Below are 22,754 nucleotides of genomic sequence, written 5' to 3' on the forward strand. Positions count from 1 at the left end.
CATGCATGAATGCCTAAGCGGACACTGGAGCGCCGCGTTGATGTAGAAATGAGGGCACATCTCTGCAGACTCCGGCTCTACCTGCCAACCGTCGCGCTTTATAGGAAGCTGCAATTATCCAGTCTGTGTAATTCCCGCTTCAGTCTGTTCAAAGGGCTGCGGAATGAAGAGACGACTGATATCGTATATTTATATTTAATTGAGGTTGGACAAATGATCAAGAGGGACGCCATCAACAATGAAGTCGTCGCCAGGTCACGGACGCGGCGGTGTTTGTGTCTCTCTCGTGGTAGATACTCAAGAAACTCATTGATACGATCGTCTTTTTACAATCGAAACGGTTGACCCTCGGGTTCAGTGAGTCTTTAATATCCTTTAGACCCACATGTTACCCCTAATGCAACACTGGCCATTCAGTCGTGGGTAAGAATCACTGACGAAAGTCGGTTTTTGAACCGACTGAACTGACTTTCGTCAGTGTTTTCTGAAGATTTTAATCAATATTCTCGTCCCTTTTGTGTGTCTTTGTATTCATTGTCCTTAAGTTTTAACTGAATCAAGAGGACAACAAATAATCTTAATAATAATAATTAAATAGCAATCTGCAAATATGAATAAAACCCAAAAATGCAATATTCTGTTTCAGTATTTCAAGTTCAAATAATTAAATATCTATAAAGGAAATGTATGCTACATTATGAAGTATAAGAGAATGAGAAATTAAAATGAATTGACAAAGGCTTAAGTCGTATTTTAAAAATGATACATCGACAATATGACCGCTTGGAAATTGAATCTAAAAATGTGTCAAACTTTAACAGTTACACAACCCATGTATCGATCGTGCGATGTATTTATTCTTCCGCATGTTTGGACCCACCGCTGTTGACGGCGAAGAGAACCAGCGCTAGCGTCTCTAAGACCTTCTTGGCGTGAAGACGTGGATCACTAACACACACACAGTAACATTTCCGTCCATTTCTAGAGGTGTAGATTAATATGACAGTGGCCTATTTGTTCCAGTCACTGTATTTCTGGGTCATATCCAGGCAGATGACAAGATGGGGACTAGTTCCCGAACAAGCGTGGAGCTCCATATGTCTGAGTGTGTGTGTGTGTGTGTCAGTCTTGTGTGTGTGTGTGTGGGAGGGTGAGCCTGCTGGAGAGCTTGAGACAGCATGAGTCCTGTGGTTGCTATGGCTTTGTTTACCAACAGGATTCCTTGGTGTGCTCGATGACATGCTTTAGTGACATGTGTTTTGCCCTCGGAGTTCACTTTCAGGTCCATAGATCAGAAGCGAAACATCGACGCACTGATAGGGATCCTGAAGATAAAGATAATCACTAGGGCTGTGAGACTAAATAAAGAGATAAAGGATTTGTTTTATTTTAATAACAGGGTGTTTTGACAGTTATGAAATGTAATTCTGTGAAAAATAAATAACGTATTAGATCTTAATATTTCTGTTGAAACAATTTTTTTTAAGGATGAAAATTAAATTAGAACCTATTTTGTCTTTTATGTCAAATATTTTTCACCTGACAAAAACTATTCATTGGAAAAAACAGATTTAACAAAGATATTTTATCATTCTTAAATAATACTTTTAATTATTTTTTTTCCAATAAGAAGTGTTTTAGACTTGTGTGAAATGTTATTTAGTTATATATAAATGACATATTAAACCTTTGTGTGTGTGTGTGTGTGTTTAAACCAGTGTTTTTGAAGTGTAATTGGTCAGTTTTGAGTTGAGCCAATACTTTACTACATACATACTTTTCATACTTTAAATTGTTTCGAAATTCTTTTATTCTATTATTATTGAAATATGCATGAAATGATTAACTTAATACCACATGTTCCTTGTCATGTTGTGCTTTTCTTGAAGGCTACATCTTGTCTACTCATCCAGAGGTTCAGAGTAAAATAATTTACACCGCACATAAACATTTATTTTTCTTGTTGTCAACAATCCCCCTTACTGTCCTCCATTGACTTCCTTCTGCAAAAGTTATTAGGGATCATTTGTGGACTTAAATCATCTTAACTAGCTTCAAAAGAAACAATGTGATAGTGATTGACTGCTTAGAAGAAGCTTTCAAGCTCTCATGGGCTCATTTAATGATATATAGGATCGCAAACCATTTCATTTTGTACTTATTTTTCCATTTTAAAAATGATTAAATACAAGTCCATATAGTTAAACTTGTATTATACGTAAATAACTGAAGCACTTTCTACTTCTTAGGATTTAATCCCCACTTTTTCACCTAACCCTGGATTAGTTGGATATTCTTATATTTCTAAAGCACTGTACTCGATCTAATTCCTAAAATATGTTTCTTTTACATCGTCTCTTCAACCACGTTTTATCATATTACTAATCCTCTTGTTTATCTGAACATCTACATCCTGATGTGTTGATGTGTAGCTTGGAGATAATGGGGCTTAAACGTGGTCAGGGTTAAAGCTTTTGCTGCAGGTTTAAGCGCTATAGAATAATACACACATTGACACTTGAACTGAAAAGCCTCATGCTTTAACACAGACCACTAACTCAGGCTGGATCAGTGTGTCTTTGCAATATTATTTATGTGTAAAATCAAATGAATATCCTAAAAGGTCCTACATTTATTTAAATTATTGTTGGTGGATTTTCTTTTTTTGTTTATCTTAGTTGGTTTACTAGTTAGCAATTGTGAGTGGAATTTATGAATCTTTCAACATTATAAAATAAAAAATAAAAAGACAAATAATTATCTATAATCTCATAACGTGTTGTATTATATTAATATATTTACTAATACTCCCGAAAAATTGCTCTTTCAATTTGAATAAATTATAATGGCAGGTAAAATAATTATTAAAAGTCTGTATGTCTGAAATATAAAATAACTTTATAAAGGTTATGAAGTCATTTTATGTTTCTAAGACTTAAACAGATTCAGTTCTATTCATTTACATTCTGAAGTATTTGAGACTCAAGTGTCAAGTGTTATTTTCCATCAGTAGTGGCGGTAATTGCTGTTTTATGTTGTTTAAATGATTATAAAATAAAACATCAAATCAAATATCGGGGCTTTGTAGAATTAACAGAAGGTAAAAGTATTATATAAATAACCAAACCAATCTATGTCCACTTCAGGGGGTGACTAACGGACACAAAAAATAAATAAATAAATACGGTTACTACAAGGCAACTTTATTTGATACATTAAAGCAAAAAAAATTACTAATAACTGAACTCATTTTGAATCTCTTATTGCTGCTATGATGATGGAAATTTCGACAAAGGACAGTATGGAAAGGTCTCCACGGACTATGATGTAGGGGTTAAGGGGGAATTACTGAAAGAGAGGCAACGTAAATATCTAGTAGAAAAGAGGTGGAGAAAAATAGAAAAGTGAAAGAAAACCAATGAGGCTCATGGATGCTGAACATGTGGACATTAAGAGATTAGAGAGAGTGTTGCAAAGTAGACTTAACATTTTTCAAGTGAGAAATAAATTGAGAGAAGTTCTTACTTGGGTTGTAGAAAATATCGATACAGTTTTTTAAAATACTGTTTTGATCGTAAATTACTATTATTATTATTGGCTTTCAAATATATATATATATATATATATATATATATTCATAGTTAATTTGTGATTTCGCTTGTGTATACAGCGTTTTTGTGTTGCAAATAAACTTCTAGCCGCTATATGCCCTCAGTAATAAGGTAATGATATCCTATTAGATCCAAGCAATTACTGAGGACAAGAGGATGCAGTCAACTTCAGCAGCTTTTGAAGCCGATTTCCGCGCAAAATTTTCTTATTTTCATATCAAAGAAACGCAGTTACGACTTCGGAAAGAGTCATGTGGTCTGTAAATTCTTAAATACCGGAGTGAAGTACTCGGACAATACCACAAATATATCCTTGTTCCTACAGTATCGCAAATGTATCGTATCATATCCCTGAATGGAGGGTCTGTGAGTGTCATGTGACCATATAGTAAGTAAGTAAGTAATTTTTATTTGTATAGCGCTTTTCCAGACCAGGGTCACAAAGCGCTTAAACAATCAAAACAATATTCAATAGAGTATATACTTTAAAGGGCAAGATAAAACTGATAACACAACAGGAGTTCCAGAAAATCAAGGAAAAGCCTGTATCGCTATACGTATCCTATCACCAGATTCTTGATCTCCATAATCAGCATTTCTAAAATACACTATAATCCTGAGTGACTCTTTTCATCCACGGTAGGTCGGCGATGTCCCTTCAATTAATGAAGCATGCGACTCTAAAAGTTGAGGCAGGAACGCAGTGGCAGTCGTATAGTTTTACAAGCGAGGTCAGTGGCAGCAGGACTTTTTAATATCTCCAAGGGAGACCAGCCCCCACTGCTTATATAACACAGGAAACAGATGTTTGCAACACACAATCATCCCTCTCTCTCTCTTTCATATCCTCCGTCCTCCTTCTCTTTGTTTTTTATTCACACGCTGACGTGGCCCGGGCGAGAACGAAGGGTGATTTTTATCTTTTTTTTTTTTTTTTTAAAGATACATGGCTCATTATTCTGCTGAATTAGTCCTGAAAAGAAGTACGGTGGAGGAAAAAAAAATAACGGCTGCTGTAAAATTGACTCCCAACTAGTGTACTGACACAGATACATCTAATTAAATCTACTTAATTTGAGGACCACTTTGGTGGAATTGAAACCCTGTCGGTTGTCTTCTCATCCTGCTGCAGAAGAAGTGTAAGAAGGGGTTTTAAGTTGTGGGTAATTTGTTGTGTAATCCCGGTTTTTTTTTTTGGTTTTTTTTAAAGCACTACAGCAGTGTGACTCATCCCGGCTAGAAAACAAATCGGCTGCTGAAAAAGAAATCCATGAAAATCTCTAGGTTGGACCAAAATTGGCATTGAATAGAAGCGAGAGAAGTTGAGGTCAGATGTAGAGTGCAAGTATATACTGTACACTTAGACAAACAAACTGATGATGCATTCTCATTATTTTCAGAGTCCACTAGAACGCAGTGTTTGCGCAATTTCTTGTTTTGAACTACGCTCTCATCATTTTTAAACTGATGGCGCCACCTACTGACCTATAAATAATATGACACTGCTTCATGAAGCGTGTTGCTTGTACCAGAGTACATTGATGTTCACGTTGATATTGTGATTAGTTCGAATTAAATCCTGATAGACATGTTTTGTGAAAGAAGACAAACACAGAGATATAGCCAGAATCGGAAAAGTTTTATTGCCATTTTAAATGCAGACGCAGAATATATTTTTGGTGTTTACAGTACAGAATTGAATGGTTAAAATATTATAAATTCATAAACATTAGATTAATAAAAAAGATACAGAGAGTTAGTTAGTGATGAATATATAAAAGTGAGTATGTGAAATAAATTAGTCCAATAAAATAAAGAATAACTTTTTGTTCCCTCAGTTTGGTAAATAAACATAGAGTTTGACTCCCCTGCTTTTAAAGCCGCCGCACTATGAAACCCCCTGAATTTGAAATAAACTCAATCTCTGACCCGAAATACATTCTGAGATGATCAATCTTCAAACTCCATTCTCTTTCTCTCTCTTCTCTTTTTTTTTTTTAATCTTTTGAGTTTATCCTCAAAGTCCATTTCAACTCCTTCCAATTCCAGATGATGCCTGTTGCCAAGGCGACCACAACACCCAGGTGACAGACCTTCCTGTGAGCTGCACCTTGCAATTGGCGGTCTTCAGATTGCATGTTTTGATAGGCTGAACGATGTAGACGATGCGAGAGCCCTGAGCAGACAGAGATCGTGTAGAGAACATTGATTTAATGGGACGGCGGGCGACACACACACACACACACTCTCACTCCAGTTTAAATATATATTTAAAAATAGCTTTGGAGTTGGTGGTGCAGGGGGATATTTGGCCCAGTGGGGGTCACCTCTGTGGGAGCGAGTGAATGTGTGTGTAATATCATGCTCTCCAGGAGAGGCGTAGCTGGCAGTAATAGAAGCACTCCCAGGAGCAGACCATGCTGGGTAATATCACACTCCCCAGGGAACTCATACACACTTGCCCACACATACACTCGGAGCAGAACATGGCACATATGTCTCACGTTCAGAAAGACTGTCACACTAATGCAAATATCCAGACGCTTGTAGGCAGTAAAAAGGGTGAGTTACAACTTGTTGTCAGAATGCTCCTATTTATGTTTGTCTAACTCGGGGGTGCCAGTATTTATCCGGCGTTATGAGGTCACTGTAAAAGTCTGAAACTGAACAATGACACAGTTTTTCTCTTATCTTAAACATTATAAAAAAAATGAAAAATAATTCATTTTTTAAATTATTTATTAATTTATTTTTTTGGTCGTACAGTAGTTCTTGTTCTATATATTTATTTTTTCACAACTTTACTTTTTATACTCTTTTTTTTTCAACATTCAGACATTATTATTAAATATATTTTTTTCATATTTCTATAAATATTGGTTTTGTTTTAAACGGTTCAAAGACTGTGTTTTATATGAGGTCCTGAGATACTTTTTGAAGTTACCAGGAAGATAAAACAAGACATTGACACAACAAAAGCCTTTATCTTGTTTTATAAACAAATGTAGATGCAAAATTTGGGCAACGACACTAGGGGGAGTCACACACACTATTTTAAAAAGCAATTTATTGGGCCTTTAAGGTAAAGTATAATTGTTTATTTATATTAATAATATGAAATTAAAAATGGTTCCTTATTGGATTGTTTCGGATTATTGTTTTGGGATTTCTTGCATATCTATATCTTAATTTACTCCATTTTGTCATCTGTCATACTTTCTCTTTTGGTGAAAAAACAAACAATTATATCACTACTTTTCACTTTTTTAAATTATTCACCTACACATATATATATGTATATATGTATATATATGTATATATATGTATATATGTATATATATGTATATATATGTATATATATATATATATATATATGTATATATGGTGTTCTATAGAGGACAGTACATGTTATTTCAAATGCTTAAAAATGTACCTTATATCACATGTTCGATAGTAAATTAAGTTTACCACCTTACTTAGCAAAAAGTTATAGATGACACATTCAGCCTCATGCAAAAGTTTTGCAAATATTTACAGTTAAATTTAACAACTATGTATTGCTGTATTTTAACCTTCTTTTTTTTTTTAGCTTAACTTGTGTTCTAGTCAAGCAAAATGACAATAAGTAATGCTATTATAATTGTCCTCTCCATTTTTAAGCTATTCTGCCTAAAAGTAAAAAGTAAATGAATCGCTACAATGAAAGAAGAAACTGGGATCAGGTTACTTTCAGCACAATAATGCAATTAAATCCGAAAAGTAATTGGTTTATGTCAGTTCACTTGTAAACCTAAATTTGAAGTTGAAGTATGTAACATCTAATCTGTTTAAAAAATAATGGCATTTAGCTTTAAATAAGTGACAAGACCTTTTTAGTCAAAACCATCTCTCCGATTTAGTAGAATTAAAAGACTTTATTTATATTTTACATGAAACCCAACGATATAATGCTTTTGTTTCAAAAAATATTGGTAAATAAATGTTCTCTGGGATTTTGCGTCACTATTTTGTCAGTGTCTCCATGAATTCATTTATTTTGAGAGAGTTTTAGGTTGGCGCTTCTCCCATTTCCTGAGGATTTGTCACCAATTACAGTGCACTGATAATTCTCTTATAGCTGACATTTGCTTCCTAATAGATTCCCATGCAAAAAAGGCTGACGCCTGCAGCCACGACATGTCCCCTCCCTGTAGCCTGTACTTGTATCACATCACAGAACACTACAAAGTGAAAGCAGAGCACGAGGCGGAACACATTTAATTTTATATTTACTCTATTTCTGCCAGCGCCGGCTTCTTCCGCCGTGTGCTGTCTCCAGATTTTTTTTTTTTTTTTGCCAGATTCACATGACGGTGCAGATGAAAGCAAGAGTCTGCGAGAATATATTTTCATTGCGACCCATTTGCACTCCTTCTCTGCTTGTATTAGTCTGGTTTTCCCTCCGACTGGAAGCCGTCAGCTTCATTAGGTGAAGGGGAGCGCGGCTTTGATCTAAAAATACTCGCCATCATGGCCTGTGAAGTGGAAAGCGTTCAAGAGTTTTCCTCTATCTTAATCAAGAAAGCTTTGTTTTGTGCGGAGGGGATTGAAAATATTGAGCGAGATGGCATTGAGGATGTGTTAATTCCTCCAAGCGTCGTCTTCCTTGGGAATACCGGGAGTTTTTTTTATGCAGTTGGTGGTTTAGGGGGTAGCTGGAGGGAGGTTGATGTTTTTCTCTCGGTCTTTATCTTCGCGGGAACACAGCGGCGTCGTGTGTACAGGTGGTTTCGGTAAACAAGATTCAAGGTCTGAACTTTGAGCGTGTGTTTGGGCTTTCGGAGATGTTGGCCGAGGTCGGCGTGGCCGTGTTTGTGATGTGCTTTTGAAGCCTCTCCAATAAGTCCTATCTGATCCCCGGACCTTTTTTTTCTTCTTCTTTTCTTCTCTTTCAGAGCATAGGAAAAGGCTCGCTGTGGTCAATAGACCCAGACTATAGGCACAACCTGATCCAGGCCCTGAAGAAAACACCGTATCATCCTTTTTCACCAGGCCTGAGCGCCCCGTCCATCTCCCCTCCCTGTCTTCCGCCGACATTTCATCAAAGGTGAGTCTCTCTGTTGATGGTTTCATTTGTGAACAGCGTCTGGTGTTCTGTCCACTCAATGGCTTTTCTTTTTTTTTTGGCATTCATTGCCGCCATGGCCTCATTTTTAGACTTTTCCTCATTGTTGCTAGGTTACAGAATCTTCCATCATCCAGCGCTTTCTCATTAATACATCTCTATCATTTGGTGTGGCTCGTGGTGCTAGCCTGAGAGTAAGTATGTCCTGATTAACCTATGAACCTATCAAGAAACGAGTCTTGCTGCTGAACAAAAAGACTGTAAAGAAACTTGACAAACATGTGACCTTGACACCTCAATGTCCAATAGGCATACCAGTTAAAGAGGACAGGAATGGAAAATGCACCGTTGTAGTTGCAGCTGAATACCATACAGTGATGAACCAGATGACCTTTAACTCTGAGATGTAGGTATGGGATACCTTTTTTTCCACAAAGCCTTTCTCACAAGTTCATCTCTCACTAGAGATATCATGGTAAGGTACCCAACCAAAAAAATATTATATAAAAGGAGGGCAATGTGTGGTTAACCTTCAGAAATAGTGATAGCTTTATTTTATTTTTTGTGGTTAAGAACTATCCAAAGATGTCCGTATGTGACCGTTTTTTATTGTGTCATGTCGAGTGCTTTGCTCTTGATGGATCTACTGACTCCTTCAAGAAACATCTGAAGACATTTTTATTTGTTCAGGCTTTTCCTTGATTTTCTGGAACTCCTGTGTTGTTCTCTGTGTTATCTTGACCTTTTAAGGATATATTTTATTGAGTATTGTTTTGATTGTTTAAGCGCTTTGTGACCCTGGTATGGAAAAGCACTCTACAAATATAAATTACTTACTTACTTACGAGATGGTTCTTCTACTTCCTTAAAATTCTGACTAGCTTTGATCATTTTGTCTGTCCTGTTGATGTTTTTAAAAGCGACACTGAGTGCTGTATTAGATATCACTCGTGCTTTAGGGTATGAATTCCTCTCTGTCAGACACTCCACTGACTTGCCTTTCTTCCTCGCATGGGCAGTTGCATTTATTTATGGTGTTAGCTACACAGCCACTTTCAACGGTGCCCCACAGCAGGAGCCATGAATCCGGTCAAAATGGTCAATGGTTGTTTCTTTACACAAAAATATGTATTTTTAAATGAAAATATTCAGTGTTTTTTCAGCGACTCAGCCATTTCCCAAAAGCTTGTGACCACAGGTGAGGGTAGAGCTGGTAACTTACCAGTCAAGAGCTTTACCCTTTTGGCTCCAAACAAACACCAGCTAACCTTTTGAGCGGTTGTTTAATAACACTTTATTATAGGTGATCCCATGTTTTTTAATTAGTGACTACCTTTGCCCCTCATTTGCTATTGTCATCCCTGCAGCTTCTCAAGATAAGGTCACAATTTACTTAACTTTTTGTAATGTTATTACTGGTTTCAAGTCCATATTCTTGATCGGTTTACTGTTAATAATGTTTACTTTTCATAAACTTATGAACTAGATTCACGCAGTGTTGCGAAAGCTGACCTAGTTCTACCCAAGTTGCCCAAAAATAAAGTAATTAAAAATAAAGTATTAATAATCCTATGATCACAGCTTGTAAACCAACCAACTTTTTCCCTGGTTCTCAATTTTCCCTCCGAAAAAAAAAGCGAGGAACAAGCGTTCATTGAAGCGTAGCTAAGTTATTTCTGCGTACATGCCCCCAGTGACCATTTACATCAAGTTATGACCTGACAATAGCCCCTAAACAATTCCTCCTAGACGTTTCAACAACGCTCCTAAAGGGATTGCTTCTTCTATTAAACTTCCGGAGTCGTGCGTGGAGCTGAGGCAGTGATTCCCAAAAGCCTTATTTGAGGCTCATTGTTGGGAGCCAGTTAAAGGAGCTATTAATGACACTTAACTGTGTTTTGATTTAATACCCTGCCTCCCACTTACTCCTTAATATGCGCTCTTTTATTCAAATGTGCTCCATTCCTCTTTTTTTTTTTTGTTCCAGCGGGCCAGATATTGTCATTGCTCATTCTCAATCTATTGAAGGCATAATTAGGTGTTTAATAAATAGTTAATGAGTAGGTGTTCGTCATAATTTGTAACATAATGTTGCTGACATGTTTATGTGATAACACATGGCCAATTTTTCAGCTACATCAGCAGCTAGAAAATAATCTGAATTTTTACTTTAACTAGATGTGAAGATACACCTGTAACCCCTTGCTGCTGGCATTAGTATCAACTCTGAATTTTTTTTGAGGAAATTCGGAACAAATATGAATCAATAAGAGTTTAAAATGAGATCTAAAAATAGCGATTTGAAAGAAAACTCCCAAGGCTCCACAATCTTTTTTCTCCCTCTACTTCATCTATCCCATCCAGCCTCCCCTCCTTATCTCTGTTCCTCTCCTCCCACCTTACTTCAGGCATTATAAAGCCCGGCCATCTTTCCCTAAATCTGTTTTGCACGCTGGTTTGTGCAACACTCTCGCACGCCCTCGGGCACATCGCAGGTATAATCGCAGGTTGCCTTTTAACTCCTTCACCCACTCTTCTGTCTCTCTTTGGCTTCAGGCTCCTGTCGTGTTTCACACACTCCTCGTCTTGCTTTCTAACACATTCCTTTGCTCCGTGATCTCCTAAAAACGTCCCTGCCGTCCGTCCACTTCCTCTCCGCCGCCGAGCGCTTCCTTCTGTTTTTTTGCCTCCTCTTTTTTAAAAAACTCCCTCCCGCCTGTCCTCGGGCATACATTACGACTCCGGGGCTCGCCATAATCTGTCTTCTTTATTTATCCCCGCCGTGATTTATTCCTTCTCTCGCCTCACTCTTTTCACCGTCTCTCGCATACTTTATCATTCAATTAAACACTCCTTTGTCTACGCTCACTCCATTCTATCGTGGCGTCCGCAGGCGCGTTTACCCGTGATGTTCCCCCTGACCTCACCCACCTCCCCTCCTCTCATCTGGCGTCCTCTTGTCCTTTCCATTTGCTAACTTCTCGGTTTCCTGCCGCTTCTTCCCTCCCCGTGGATATGTCAGAGAGCGCTTCCATTAGTCGCCTTTTTTTTTTTCTTCCCCTCACTCGTTTGAATGAACCCACTATTCCTGCTCCACCCCCCCCCCCCCCCCCACTCCCCTCTCACCCCACAATTCTCCCCAGTTGATCCAGGCAGGTTGGCTTGCAGAACCAGCGGACTGTGTAAGACAGAATAATTGGTTCACCATAAAATGTAAAAGTGTCATTTTGAACAATGAGGTATGGGGAAGTGGAACAAATTGGAGGTCTGATTCGGAACATGGGAGTTGGGGGGGTGTGTGTGTGTGTCGGGGCGACATTGTACACCATTGCATGGTGACACATTCTGGAAAATGAGAGATTAAGTGAGGACTGTTTCCTTCTGCTGGTTTACGGAAGAGCTCCAGGGTCTCTGGTGGTGCATCATCACCTGGAGTGTGTATGCAAATGTGTGAAGGAAAAAGTTAGCTCGAAAGAAAAACTGTTTTAGAGAGATAATCTATGTGAAATTAATTCATTGAAGATAATCCACTGTAGTTGGAGGTGAGGATTAGGATTAAGGGATATATTTCACAAATTTTTATTTAGTATTTTTAGCATTTTTTTTTTTAATTGATTAAACTAATCAAGCCTAACAGCATTTTTTTCACGTCACTTATTGGATGGCACTTACAAAAAATAAAAGTCGTTTTTTATTGCATCGCCTTGGGGGGAAGTGGCAGGTGCCCATACAGGCGGACACTGTCCAGTATCTGTGGCGCTGGTTAAATTTAAAATTGATGTTTCAGGTTCTTATGCGATATATATTTGCACATGATTAAAAAAGAAAAAAAAATTCAACTCGAACGCCCAATAATATCACTCTAAGATGGCAAAAAGGCCCTATAAAATATGTTTTTAATTGACATACATGTCCGCTTCTTTCAACATTTTTGATAGTACTTTTTTAAATCAAGGAGACGATATTGATTTTAAAGTTCATGTCTGTTTAAACAACGATTTGATCGTCTCTCACTGGACTAGTTTCGTGAAATTAAACATGAAGTATATCTTGCTTAAGTAGAAGTATAAAAAAAAAAAAAACACCTTTGGTGGTTTTTTAACAAACTGAAACACGATGATGTTCGAAGGAAATGTCTCTTTTACGACGCACAAATACAAAAATGTCGAAGTAGTTCATACATACAGTAGATGTGCATGCACGTCTTAATCGGATAGTAATAGACATACATGTCTTAGAATAGAATAGAATAGAAAAGCTTTATTCATCCCCAGAGGGGAAACACACTTTCACAACAGCGCAGTTTAAAAAATAAAGTGCAAGGAAAAAGAAATAATAAAAGAGATAATACAAAATAAAATAAAACGATCTTAAGAATATACAATTATTTACAAAATTAGAAATTTAACACTATTAACAAAATAAAATAGAATAAAAATAAAATAAAATAGAAATAAAAACGGAGAAAAAAATAAAAAACACACGAGAAGAAAAACACACTACGGATTAGCATCAGGATATTTAAAGTAGAGAGTTAAATATCCTGACACCAGTTGGGATGAAGTTGCGACACATACTTGCGTATTGCAACACATACATCATATCTAGCTCCATACAATGTTGTTTTTGATTTCACTACTTAAAACTGTTGAAAAGGCTCGCAGCTGTTTCAAAACTCAAACGTCAAAAGCAGACTTTAGGTCAGGATCATTGTGTCTGGTTTGAAGCTGTGAACGTGATTCACCGCCACATAGGCCTTCGGAGCCGTTAGATACATTTAAAAATGATTCTGTAGCCCCATTTCTGTCACATTATCTCTTGTTTAAATCTTGAAATCCCTCTGATCCAGTGAACGCATAAGCACAGGAAGATGAGATTAGAGTCTGTGGACGTCCATTCCAAAGACAGCTTTTCTTTCACCGGACATTTTAATGCATACCATTCTCTCGCACTGTGCACAAATTTAGTACTTTTTCTTTTAGTTATTAACCCCCTTCGCCTTCCTTTAATTACCGGACCGTTTCATGTCCAAACGTAGTTCGGGAATCAATGATATTTGCCAGCAGCAATGTTAAACACCTGCGCAGCATCTCCAATATTCATGATTGGTGACTAATTCTGTCTAACAGGAAAAAGTACTTGTGCCCGTTTGGTTTTTAATACCTCAATCGATGTGAGTGGTGTGGAGAAGATAAGTGGGAGGGATTGGAAAAAAAAAAATTTAAAAGGGAGACAATTATGGTCTGGGAGGTTAAAGCGAATGCATGTTATTAATCAAAGCTGTTGCTATCTTTGACTTTCATTGATACAGTCGAACCTCTGCAGAGAACTGATAATCAGTTTAAACAAGTACATTAAAGCAACAATATGCAAAATGAGGCTATTTAAGATGTAACTTTGTCTGGACGAACCACCAGAGATCATCAGATATTTTACCTCTTTAGAGTTATACTGTACTGACACCAGGGGTCGCCAAAACAACCCTTTTCTAACTTGCGTGTTGTTGCTTTAATATGGACGAAATAAAAAACACATTCTGTGCCATATCTGACGTGTAACAAAAGCCATATATCAGGAAAAATGTTGCTTTTTGAAAAGTTTTTATTGCTCTAAAAAATGGTTGTTTGTTTTGCTTTGATTGTTTTTCTGTCTTAAACCTTGTGTTATCTCAGGGTCAAGGTGACCCCTAGGGACAAAACAAGAGATACCTCAAGGGATTAAGTGCAATGTCCAGGGTTTCAGATGTTTATTTGTATTTAAGACACTTTTGAAGAGTTACGGTAATTTGAAAATGTGTTTTTCAAATCTTGTTTTTTTTTTTTAAATAATCCTCACAAACTGTAAGCTTTGTATAATTCAGAAAAATGGCAGTTTATTGTCACCATATGAAGGTAAAAAATAAAAACTCATTCATGCCACAGATGTACATCAGATGAGACTTCCCTGGTTTGAATAACCTGGTTAAGTTAATTTAAGAAATGTTTCGACGTGTGTAATCTAAACCTGCCTGTTCCTCGAAAATTGAAAGGGGTTTCCTTTTTATATGCATCCTGGAAGTCAATTGGGCCGATCAATAGCACACAATATCTCAAGTCAAGAGCACTCACTCTCAAGAATATTATGTTATGGAGTGTAATGACCATGAACGGTTGCTCGGCATGTCTATTACGTTAAGGTCAAGGACTGTCTCAAGGAGTCTGACACAACCCTGAAGTGGAAGATGGACAAAAAGAATTAGACGGAAGTGGACGGGGGGGAAGGCTGTGAGAGGGAAGAGGGGTGATCGTTCTTTGTCCTTTTGCTCTTTGTCGTCGGTTGCCTCTCAGTTTTCCTTGGAAGGTAATAACTCAAAACCCCACCAGTCGCCCTCACCTGCAAAGTGTGTGAGGAAAAGGGAGGAAGCGGGAGTATGCCGGGGAGGAGGTCAGCTCCATGGTGCATTCCTTCACACCCCATCAGCATCTGGATGAGAGGAGAAGAGGAGGGGAGGGAAAAAGGATGTCTCAAGGGGGTGGAGAAGAGCGCTCCTACTCTATCTCTCCCTCTTCTGTTTTTTTTTTTTATTCCTCCCTCCCTCTTCCTTTTTCTTGGAGAACAAGATGATAGGAGGCGTTAACAGGGGGTTGCGAAAGTGAGTGTCTGCCACGAGTTTAGCCCCCCTCGCCCACTGCATTAAATGCACAGAGTTGCCGTGGCAACCGGAACGCCACCATGGCAACACATGTAGTATAAAGCAGGTGCTGTCACGCTGCGAAGCCATTTGTTGAAGCGGGAGAAGGGGAGGAGGAGGCGATTCCAGGGGAGGAAGACGGACAGAAAGAAAGGTGGAGAGTGGGGTAGAGAGATGGGGGAACGTGATGAAGGGGGGGGGGGGGTGGGGTGGGGTGCCAGGGAAAACAGACAGGCTGTTAGCGAGGGAAAAATATGTTATCGCCGTGGCAACGCAATGTGGCAACTCTCCATGGCAACAGCAGGTGGCTCAGGGCTGAAATTTTGTGTTCAAAGCGTTTGCGTCGATGTGTGCGCGGACGCACGGGACTGACAGACTCCGGTCCATCTTCCCCCCGCATCTGGTGAGGTGAGAGCCACATCACAAGTCCAGACGCCCAAATCCTCTCATTCAGGAGCTTAGCCAAACACAAACACCACTCGTATTACAAAGGGAACTCTCCCGATCAGTGGAAACAAGTGGGCGGCCTTTTTTTTTTTTTATCAAGACCACGGAGGCTTCCAGGTGTTTTTGTCTGGTGTAAGCATATGTTCAGAGGTATCCACCCGGCACGTTCAGACGACCCCTAATGGCATGCTTTTGTGTTTCCCTTTTGAAGCCTGTTGAAGCAAAGAAAAGAGCTTATCAAATATTCCGCTTCTAAATACTGACGGAATTAAACTGTCTGCATATCAAGATCTTGTTTGGATCTTTGATGTTTTGTTGACTTGTCAGCGGAAAAAAAAACTGCTCCCCGATGGAATGAAAGTGCCGTCAAAAATAAATGAATAATAATTGATCAATTAATTAATATTAATTAGTTATTAGAAAAATGTTACTAGGGAGGCATTCATCTCACTTTAATGTTCCCATTACTGATAATGTTACCAATGCTTTGAGTGTCGATAGATGGATGGATGGATGGATGGATGGATAGATAGATGGATGGATTGATTGATGGATAGATGGATGGATGGATGGATAGATAGATGGATGGATGGATGGATGGATGGATGGATGGATAGATATTTAGCTTTTGCAAAGAACCACACTTTGCAAACTTTATACTATAAATGTCATTGATAATATATGCGATGCTGAACTTTAATGCCAAGGATGATTAACACAAACCTTTTTTAACTGCACTATGTAAATATCCAATTTTTAATGTGTAATTGTACACTTTAAATGTTAATAAATTATGTTTATTTTTTTTATTCTAAAAATTGTTGATGTTAATATTGATCAGTGGACTAATACAAATACATAATTAGTGAACCCTCCACACAAATAATGGCAAAATTGAAATGCCGATTCTAAATATATTATTTCATTACCATTGACACATCAAACTAGAGAAGGACTCAGATATTCAAGATTTGGATTTGCTCACATCAAACAGGAACTGATCCGACATTAAACCCAAGACCAGTGACATTAGCTCAGTAGCATCACCAAGCTGCCAAGACTCTAGCAATCTTACCTAGCAACCCTAAAATAACGTTTAAAAACAGCAAGTTGTTTCGATCACTTTGATTTATAAGGTTAAGTTTAACGTGTTGCACATAAGCCATACAAGTAATTGACAAATCCTTTAAAACATTCCTGTATCCAGATGGAAGTCCAGAACACCACCAACATTTGTATCGTAATCAACTTATTATCAAAACTTTTTTTTATACAATATCAGAGCCAAAGATTATAGAGAAGAGAGCGCCATCTAGTATTATGAAACCTGACTTCAACTAAGTTTCTATTTTGTTTCTGTGAATTTGAAACGCTATAATAAGAGTTTAGACAATTTAAATGAGACAAAAATGAATGTGAATCACTGCACGACATTAAATTATTACTTTTTTCTGACTCATTTTCTCACACCGTTCGTGCTCTGTCTCACTCCCTCTCAGTGAACACATTGCTTCAGCCGTATGGATTGAAATTTCAACGTCAAATTAAGTGTTGGTCATGAAAATATTAATTCAGGGTTAATTTAATGAGTGGTCTCTCCATGTCGACCTGTCCCTTAACTCTGGGGTCCCCCAACCTTTTTAGCACCGCGGACCGGTTTTATGTGGTCATTGTATTCATGGTCCGACCTTCATTTTAAACCATTTGTCCACTGGTTTATAAGTTTATTTTTTGAGTTAACTTGACTGAAACGACATATTGACGCCTCAAGAGTCACGGGCAATTGTTAGGTCACAGAAAATTACATATTTTCTCCAAACAAAACACCTTTAAGACAGTAATAATCAATGGAACAGAAATTATGTTTAAAATAATATTCTTTCTGTGCGGCACGGTTACAAATGCAGTACTGAATGCAGTACAATTCAATACTGATCACTACCCTAATCCCTGGTTTCGGGCACCACTGCTTTAACTGGTTGCCTCTCAAACTCGAACACCTTCCCTTTTCTTTTCCTCCAATTACACCCTCATCCATCCTTTTTTATTTTTTTTTTCGTTTTCATCTCCTACCGATTTACGGATTCCGCTGCAGAAGTGCATCTTTTGTCTCGCGGTGTCTTCGCGCTCCAGCGTGAGTGAAGACGTCTCGGTGAGAAATGCCGTCATTACCTCCCTCATTAGTGGTGCAATGATCACCTAAGCCACAGCTTTGTGTGTTCCTCCTTGTGCGCTTGTGTGCACTGGCTTGTAGACGTGTCATAATGACACACAGAAGACACATTTGTCTGCAACACGTGTGGATGACATGTATTTAATGTGTGTGTGTCGATTAGTCCCTTTTTTTTTCTTTTTTTTTTCTCCCTCGGTTTGAATGTGTGTGAATGGACCAGTGGAGGGCGGTGGGGGGTTGTCATGAGAAATTACCCCCATGGACTACAGCGGCGAGGCTGTAATTCTCCGAGGTAATCACAGGGAATAATGGCAACAGTGGGACACCCGGGAATCTAATCACTATAATCAGAAGAGCTGGCTTATGGGCTCAAATTCCTGCTTTGCTGTCTGCTTTGTGATGAGGCGCACTCGGGTCGGGTTGAATACTCTAACATGATCAAATGATTGACCGGTTTTTTCCCTCCTTCTTCTTTCTAGTCCTCCGTTGTGGTCGGGGAGTCCCCTCTTCAGGAAGAACGGAGGAGTTCTCCTACAAGGTACCGTCACGTCTCCCGACTTCTTTTTTACGTTTGACTTCCTGCCGGCGTCTTCTTTTCTTCCACGCTCTCCCTTCCGTGGTTACCTCTCTATTCCTGCACCCCCTCCACCATCCGCTACAGATGTGCCGACTCCAATCATCTCAATTCCAAATCCCTCTTTCAGAAGGGAACCTTGAGAATACCAAGTGCTGAGTTCTGACACTTGGCTCTCCGCCAGAGAGTGGATAGAGTTTTCTTTAGGCGTTTAGAAAAAGATGTTTTTGCAGAGCATCACAACATTGTTTAATAGTCAATCAATATCAAATGTTACACATGGGTGCTTCGAAATTAAATAGATGTTACACTGCTGTACTTAGTATGTTGTCCCTGAACTTTGGTTTACTCTGGACACTCCGGTTTCTTCCCACAGTTCAAAAACATACAGAGGTTGATTGGCTGAGGTTCTTACAAAAGATTTATTTTTAAGGTTAAATCTCTGAAATGTTTACGGGGGAAAATGTACGGGAAAACATGAATAAATGTTTTTCAAATTAAATATATTTAACTATTCAAGTCGATGCAGAGGTTTTGGCACAATATACTTGATTGAAGAAAACCTTTAACTCAAGTTTTATTTTCTTTTATAAAATGCATCTATGAAGGTAGTTTTTTTATTATTATAATATTATAAAGCTAAGCTAAAATTGCATTGCAATTGTATATTATATCATTTTATATTTATTGTATTCAAGTAGCCTGTAGATGAAACGTAAAGATTGTGAAAAAACAATAACAATAAGAGATAAAGGCAGTTTTCTTTAAATGTTTTAAAAACTTTTCTTTCTTTAAATTTATTTAAACAAAAAAAAGAAGGATATAATCTTTTTTCATTCATTTCACTAAGAAATAAGTTTGGGTGATGATGCCTATGTTAGTAAATAAGATAATATTAATTGTTAGTCAAACATTTCTTAGCAAGTTTGATAGTTTTATTCTGAAAATGACATATATAGAATTAAAGTTCTTCGTGTGTTCAATCCTGACCCGTCACTCAATCCCAGAGATTTTTTTTTTTTTAACTTCTCATATTCCGCTGTATTTCCCATAACTCCTCTCTCTCCTCGCATCCATCCCCGGTGGCTGGACAGCAGTTCAAATGGACATTCAATCCCAATCAGGGAGCACTCCAGGAACCGGCCGGGCTGCCGAGTCCTAAATGGAGGGGGAAATGGATACATTAGGCGTCTGCGGCGCACCCTCCATCGCCGCCGATAATGGAGTATTAATGGTCAAGGAGCCAAGGTTGAGGAGAGTGTCTGAAAACCTGGAGTCCCTCCGGACACGTGCACATAATCCGCGATGGATGTGTCTGCGGCGAAGCAGATGGATCGGCGGGCGACAATTGGTAAATGATCGTTTGGGGGTGTGACAGATACGCTTTTGAAAGTGGAGGTTGCACAGAAGGGTCGTTGTGTTGTGTCAGAAGTTGGAGTGGCGAGCTGTGAGAATGTGTTCCCCCCCGATTTCCTGGTGAGAGCGTCCCGTGTCCGCCCGGACCCCGAAGGACGCGTCCTTAACCCGCCGCCCTCCCCTCTCTGCTTGTTCATCGTTTCTTACTCAACGCTTGCGAGAGCGTAAGCTTTTCATTTCATTAGTATGACTCAATCCTGGAGAAGGTTAAATCGCACACACATGTGAACCTTATTTGACATCGCTATTTATACCAAAGTATTACATCTCGCCTTCCACTCCACCACTTGCGGTTTGCCAGCGAGAGTTTCTTGACAGTTTAAGAAATGAGGCGGCAGTCGTGATGTGATTACTTCATGAGGTATATAGGGAAGGCGACTCCACCGACGCTCACTTTAAGATTAAATATAATTGTCATGATAAATCCCCTGTGATCCTTTTTCGCATTTTACTGTCACAATTATAGATCCGTACACACCCGTGTCCGTTAGAATTAACAGATAATTGATCTGAAAGTTCTGCGCGTCATCGACTTCGGTATGAGCTGAAGACGAAGTATCTCTTGTATACGGTAATGACATTTATATCAGCGCTTCATCATCAACTCCCTGCTGTGATCATGTTAAAAAGTCATCATAATGCAAGTTTGTAGTGTAAAAGGGATCAAGATGCAAACAAAAAATACCCTTTTTTTATGAAGATGCAAACTAATACTGTAATTTCTGTGGTATAAGTCCCTCTTTTTTGAACTCTGCAGCTTATACAATGATGGGGTTAATTTATGGATGGTTTTCGTTTACTGGCATCCGGTAGGCATTCTACCAAAAATGGCCCGGATTAAAAATTAACAGATCATTTATCCGAAAACTTCTGCACTTCATTGATTTTAGTATGAGCTTAAGACGAAGTATCTCTTGTCAAACGGTAATGAATTGATGATAAGAGACCAACATTTATATCAACGCTTCATGATCAACTCACTGCTGTGATCATCATGCAAGTTTGTGTTGTGAAAGTAACTTTGAAAAAAAGGAAAAAATAGAAGGCATGTTAAACTTTGCGTCTATGGACCAATATTGAGACTTTGGAGACGGCAGCGTAAAGAACTCACTAAATGCAAAAACAAGACAAAAGCTTTCCGTTGGCCTGATTGAAAATGTTGACATACAGCTGTGTAAATGTTGTTTTACTGCCGTGTTAAAAGCGATGCTTAAAACAAAGGCGTATATTTAATATGTCAAAAAATACATTCAGTTTTTCTGTTATATTTTAAACTTTTTTTTTTTCTTTTGGACTCGTTAAAGTATCTTATATTGTATTCTTGGATTCACAAAAGTCCAAATAGGGGATTAAAATATTCAGTAAAATGTGTATTTTTGTGTTAGATTTTTAAATAAAATATTTAAAAAAATAACTTTTAGCTTATAACCTTTGACTCTGGGGAGTTAAAGATAATAATAATAATTTCCTGTGGCATATTTAGTCATTCCTTTTTTACTGAGAATAGATACAAATTGTCTTAAATGGCTCTCCTTTGTAAGCATAGTGAAGACTCTTATCTTTAAAATTGTCTATTTACTTATTTTCTTTTAATAAGTTTAATTACAGTCAACCATTGGATCTCTGGGTGAAACACATTTGTTTTCGAGGTCACCTTCACCCTGAGATAACACCTGGGTTAGGATGCTTTTTAAGTGATATGATGAAAAGTATTTTTACATTTTTATATCTTAACTACCCAGTTGTGTGACTTTAATATTAATTAAATAAAATTAAAACCTACATTTTGAAAACAGGTTCATGGAAATCCCATACAATTTTGAAGGATCGTCATGTTCACGCAAACACACTTTTACAACTTCTTGTGTAAACGATTGCAAACTTATATTTTTTTCATTTCCTAGAGAAATGTAAACTTCAGAGTTGATCAACATGTCGGATGTGAAACTGCTTTCAAACATCCAGCCTTTGTATGTGCGGCCGCATGTAAAAAGCCATATCAAGTAGCGGTAATTAAGTTTTCCCTTTTTATTTGCTCTACCCTCAGTAAGTCAACACACGTGTCGAGCCAACCACTTAGGCTCTCGACCGGGGTGTCGGATAGACGAGCCGGTTAGCGGGTCGCTTCCACTGCCAGCATTTTCATCCCACCAGCAATACAGTCAGTCAGACAGCATTAGTATGCATCCTGCCCTCAGACGCATTCGGTTAAACACATGCCAGCCAGGCAGACAGACAGCAGGGGGCGTGCGGAGAGTGGTGGTGGTGGTGGTGGGGGGCCCCGCTGCCAAACTGTTGCATTCTCCAGGGTCTGCTGGGAGAGTGACCTTTGAACCTCGGGACTGAGCGCGTGAGTTCACTAAAGCCTCTGCCCACGTGTGTTTTTGTGTGTACTTTCGCCCGATCTGCTGAGCTTTTCTGCCGGTCGTGTGGAGACTGCAGCCTGCAGGGCCATGTGGAACCCATTTAACGCTAGAGGAGGGTGTACGGCATGTGAGGGTCTCCCACTGTAGAGGGAGGCTGGCGGGGGGGAGACGTAGGAACCAGACAGAAAGGCAGAGCAACAAGTCAGACTTTGCACTGACTCTCCAGGAAAACTTTGAAAAAGAATAGAATACCCAAGATTTGGAAGGAAACCAAGACACAAAGTCGAAGAATTGTATCGCTCATATTCTACCGACTAGTCGCGCTTATAAATATTGAAGTCTTTGAAAATGTATCGGCTTCGAAAATATTTGATAGCGTTGTCAGAAAATATT

General features: G+C 38.5%; 1 protein-coding gene across 1 annotated transcript in view; it reads left to right on the top strand.

Annotated features, from left to right (window-relative positions):
* ches1 (checkpoint suppressor 1) overlaps positions 1–22,754 on the top strand; it is a 69,933-nt gene that overhangs the window by 32,617 nt on the left and 14,562 nt on the right. Inside the window, exons 3-4 of the mRNA XM_087806284.1 lie at positions 8,546–8,697; positions 18,485–18,543. Coding sequence (XP_087662410.1) covers positions 8,546–8,697; positions 18,485–18,543 — 211 coding nt within the window. The remainder of the gene's footprint in view (positions 1–8,545; positions 8,698–18,484; positions 18,544–22,754) is intronic.

Source organism: Callionymus lyra, chromosome 13 (genome assembly GCF_982586985.1).
Source record: "Callionymus lyra chromosome 13, fCalLyr1.hap1.1, whole genome shotgun sequence".
NCBI classification, from domain to species: domain Eukaryota; kingdom Metazoa; phylum Chordata; class Actinopteri; order Syngnathiformes; family Callionymidae; genus Callionymus; species Callionymus lyra.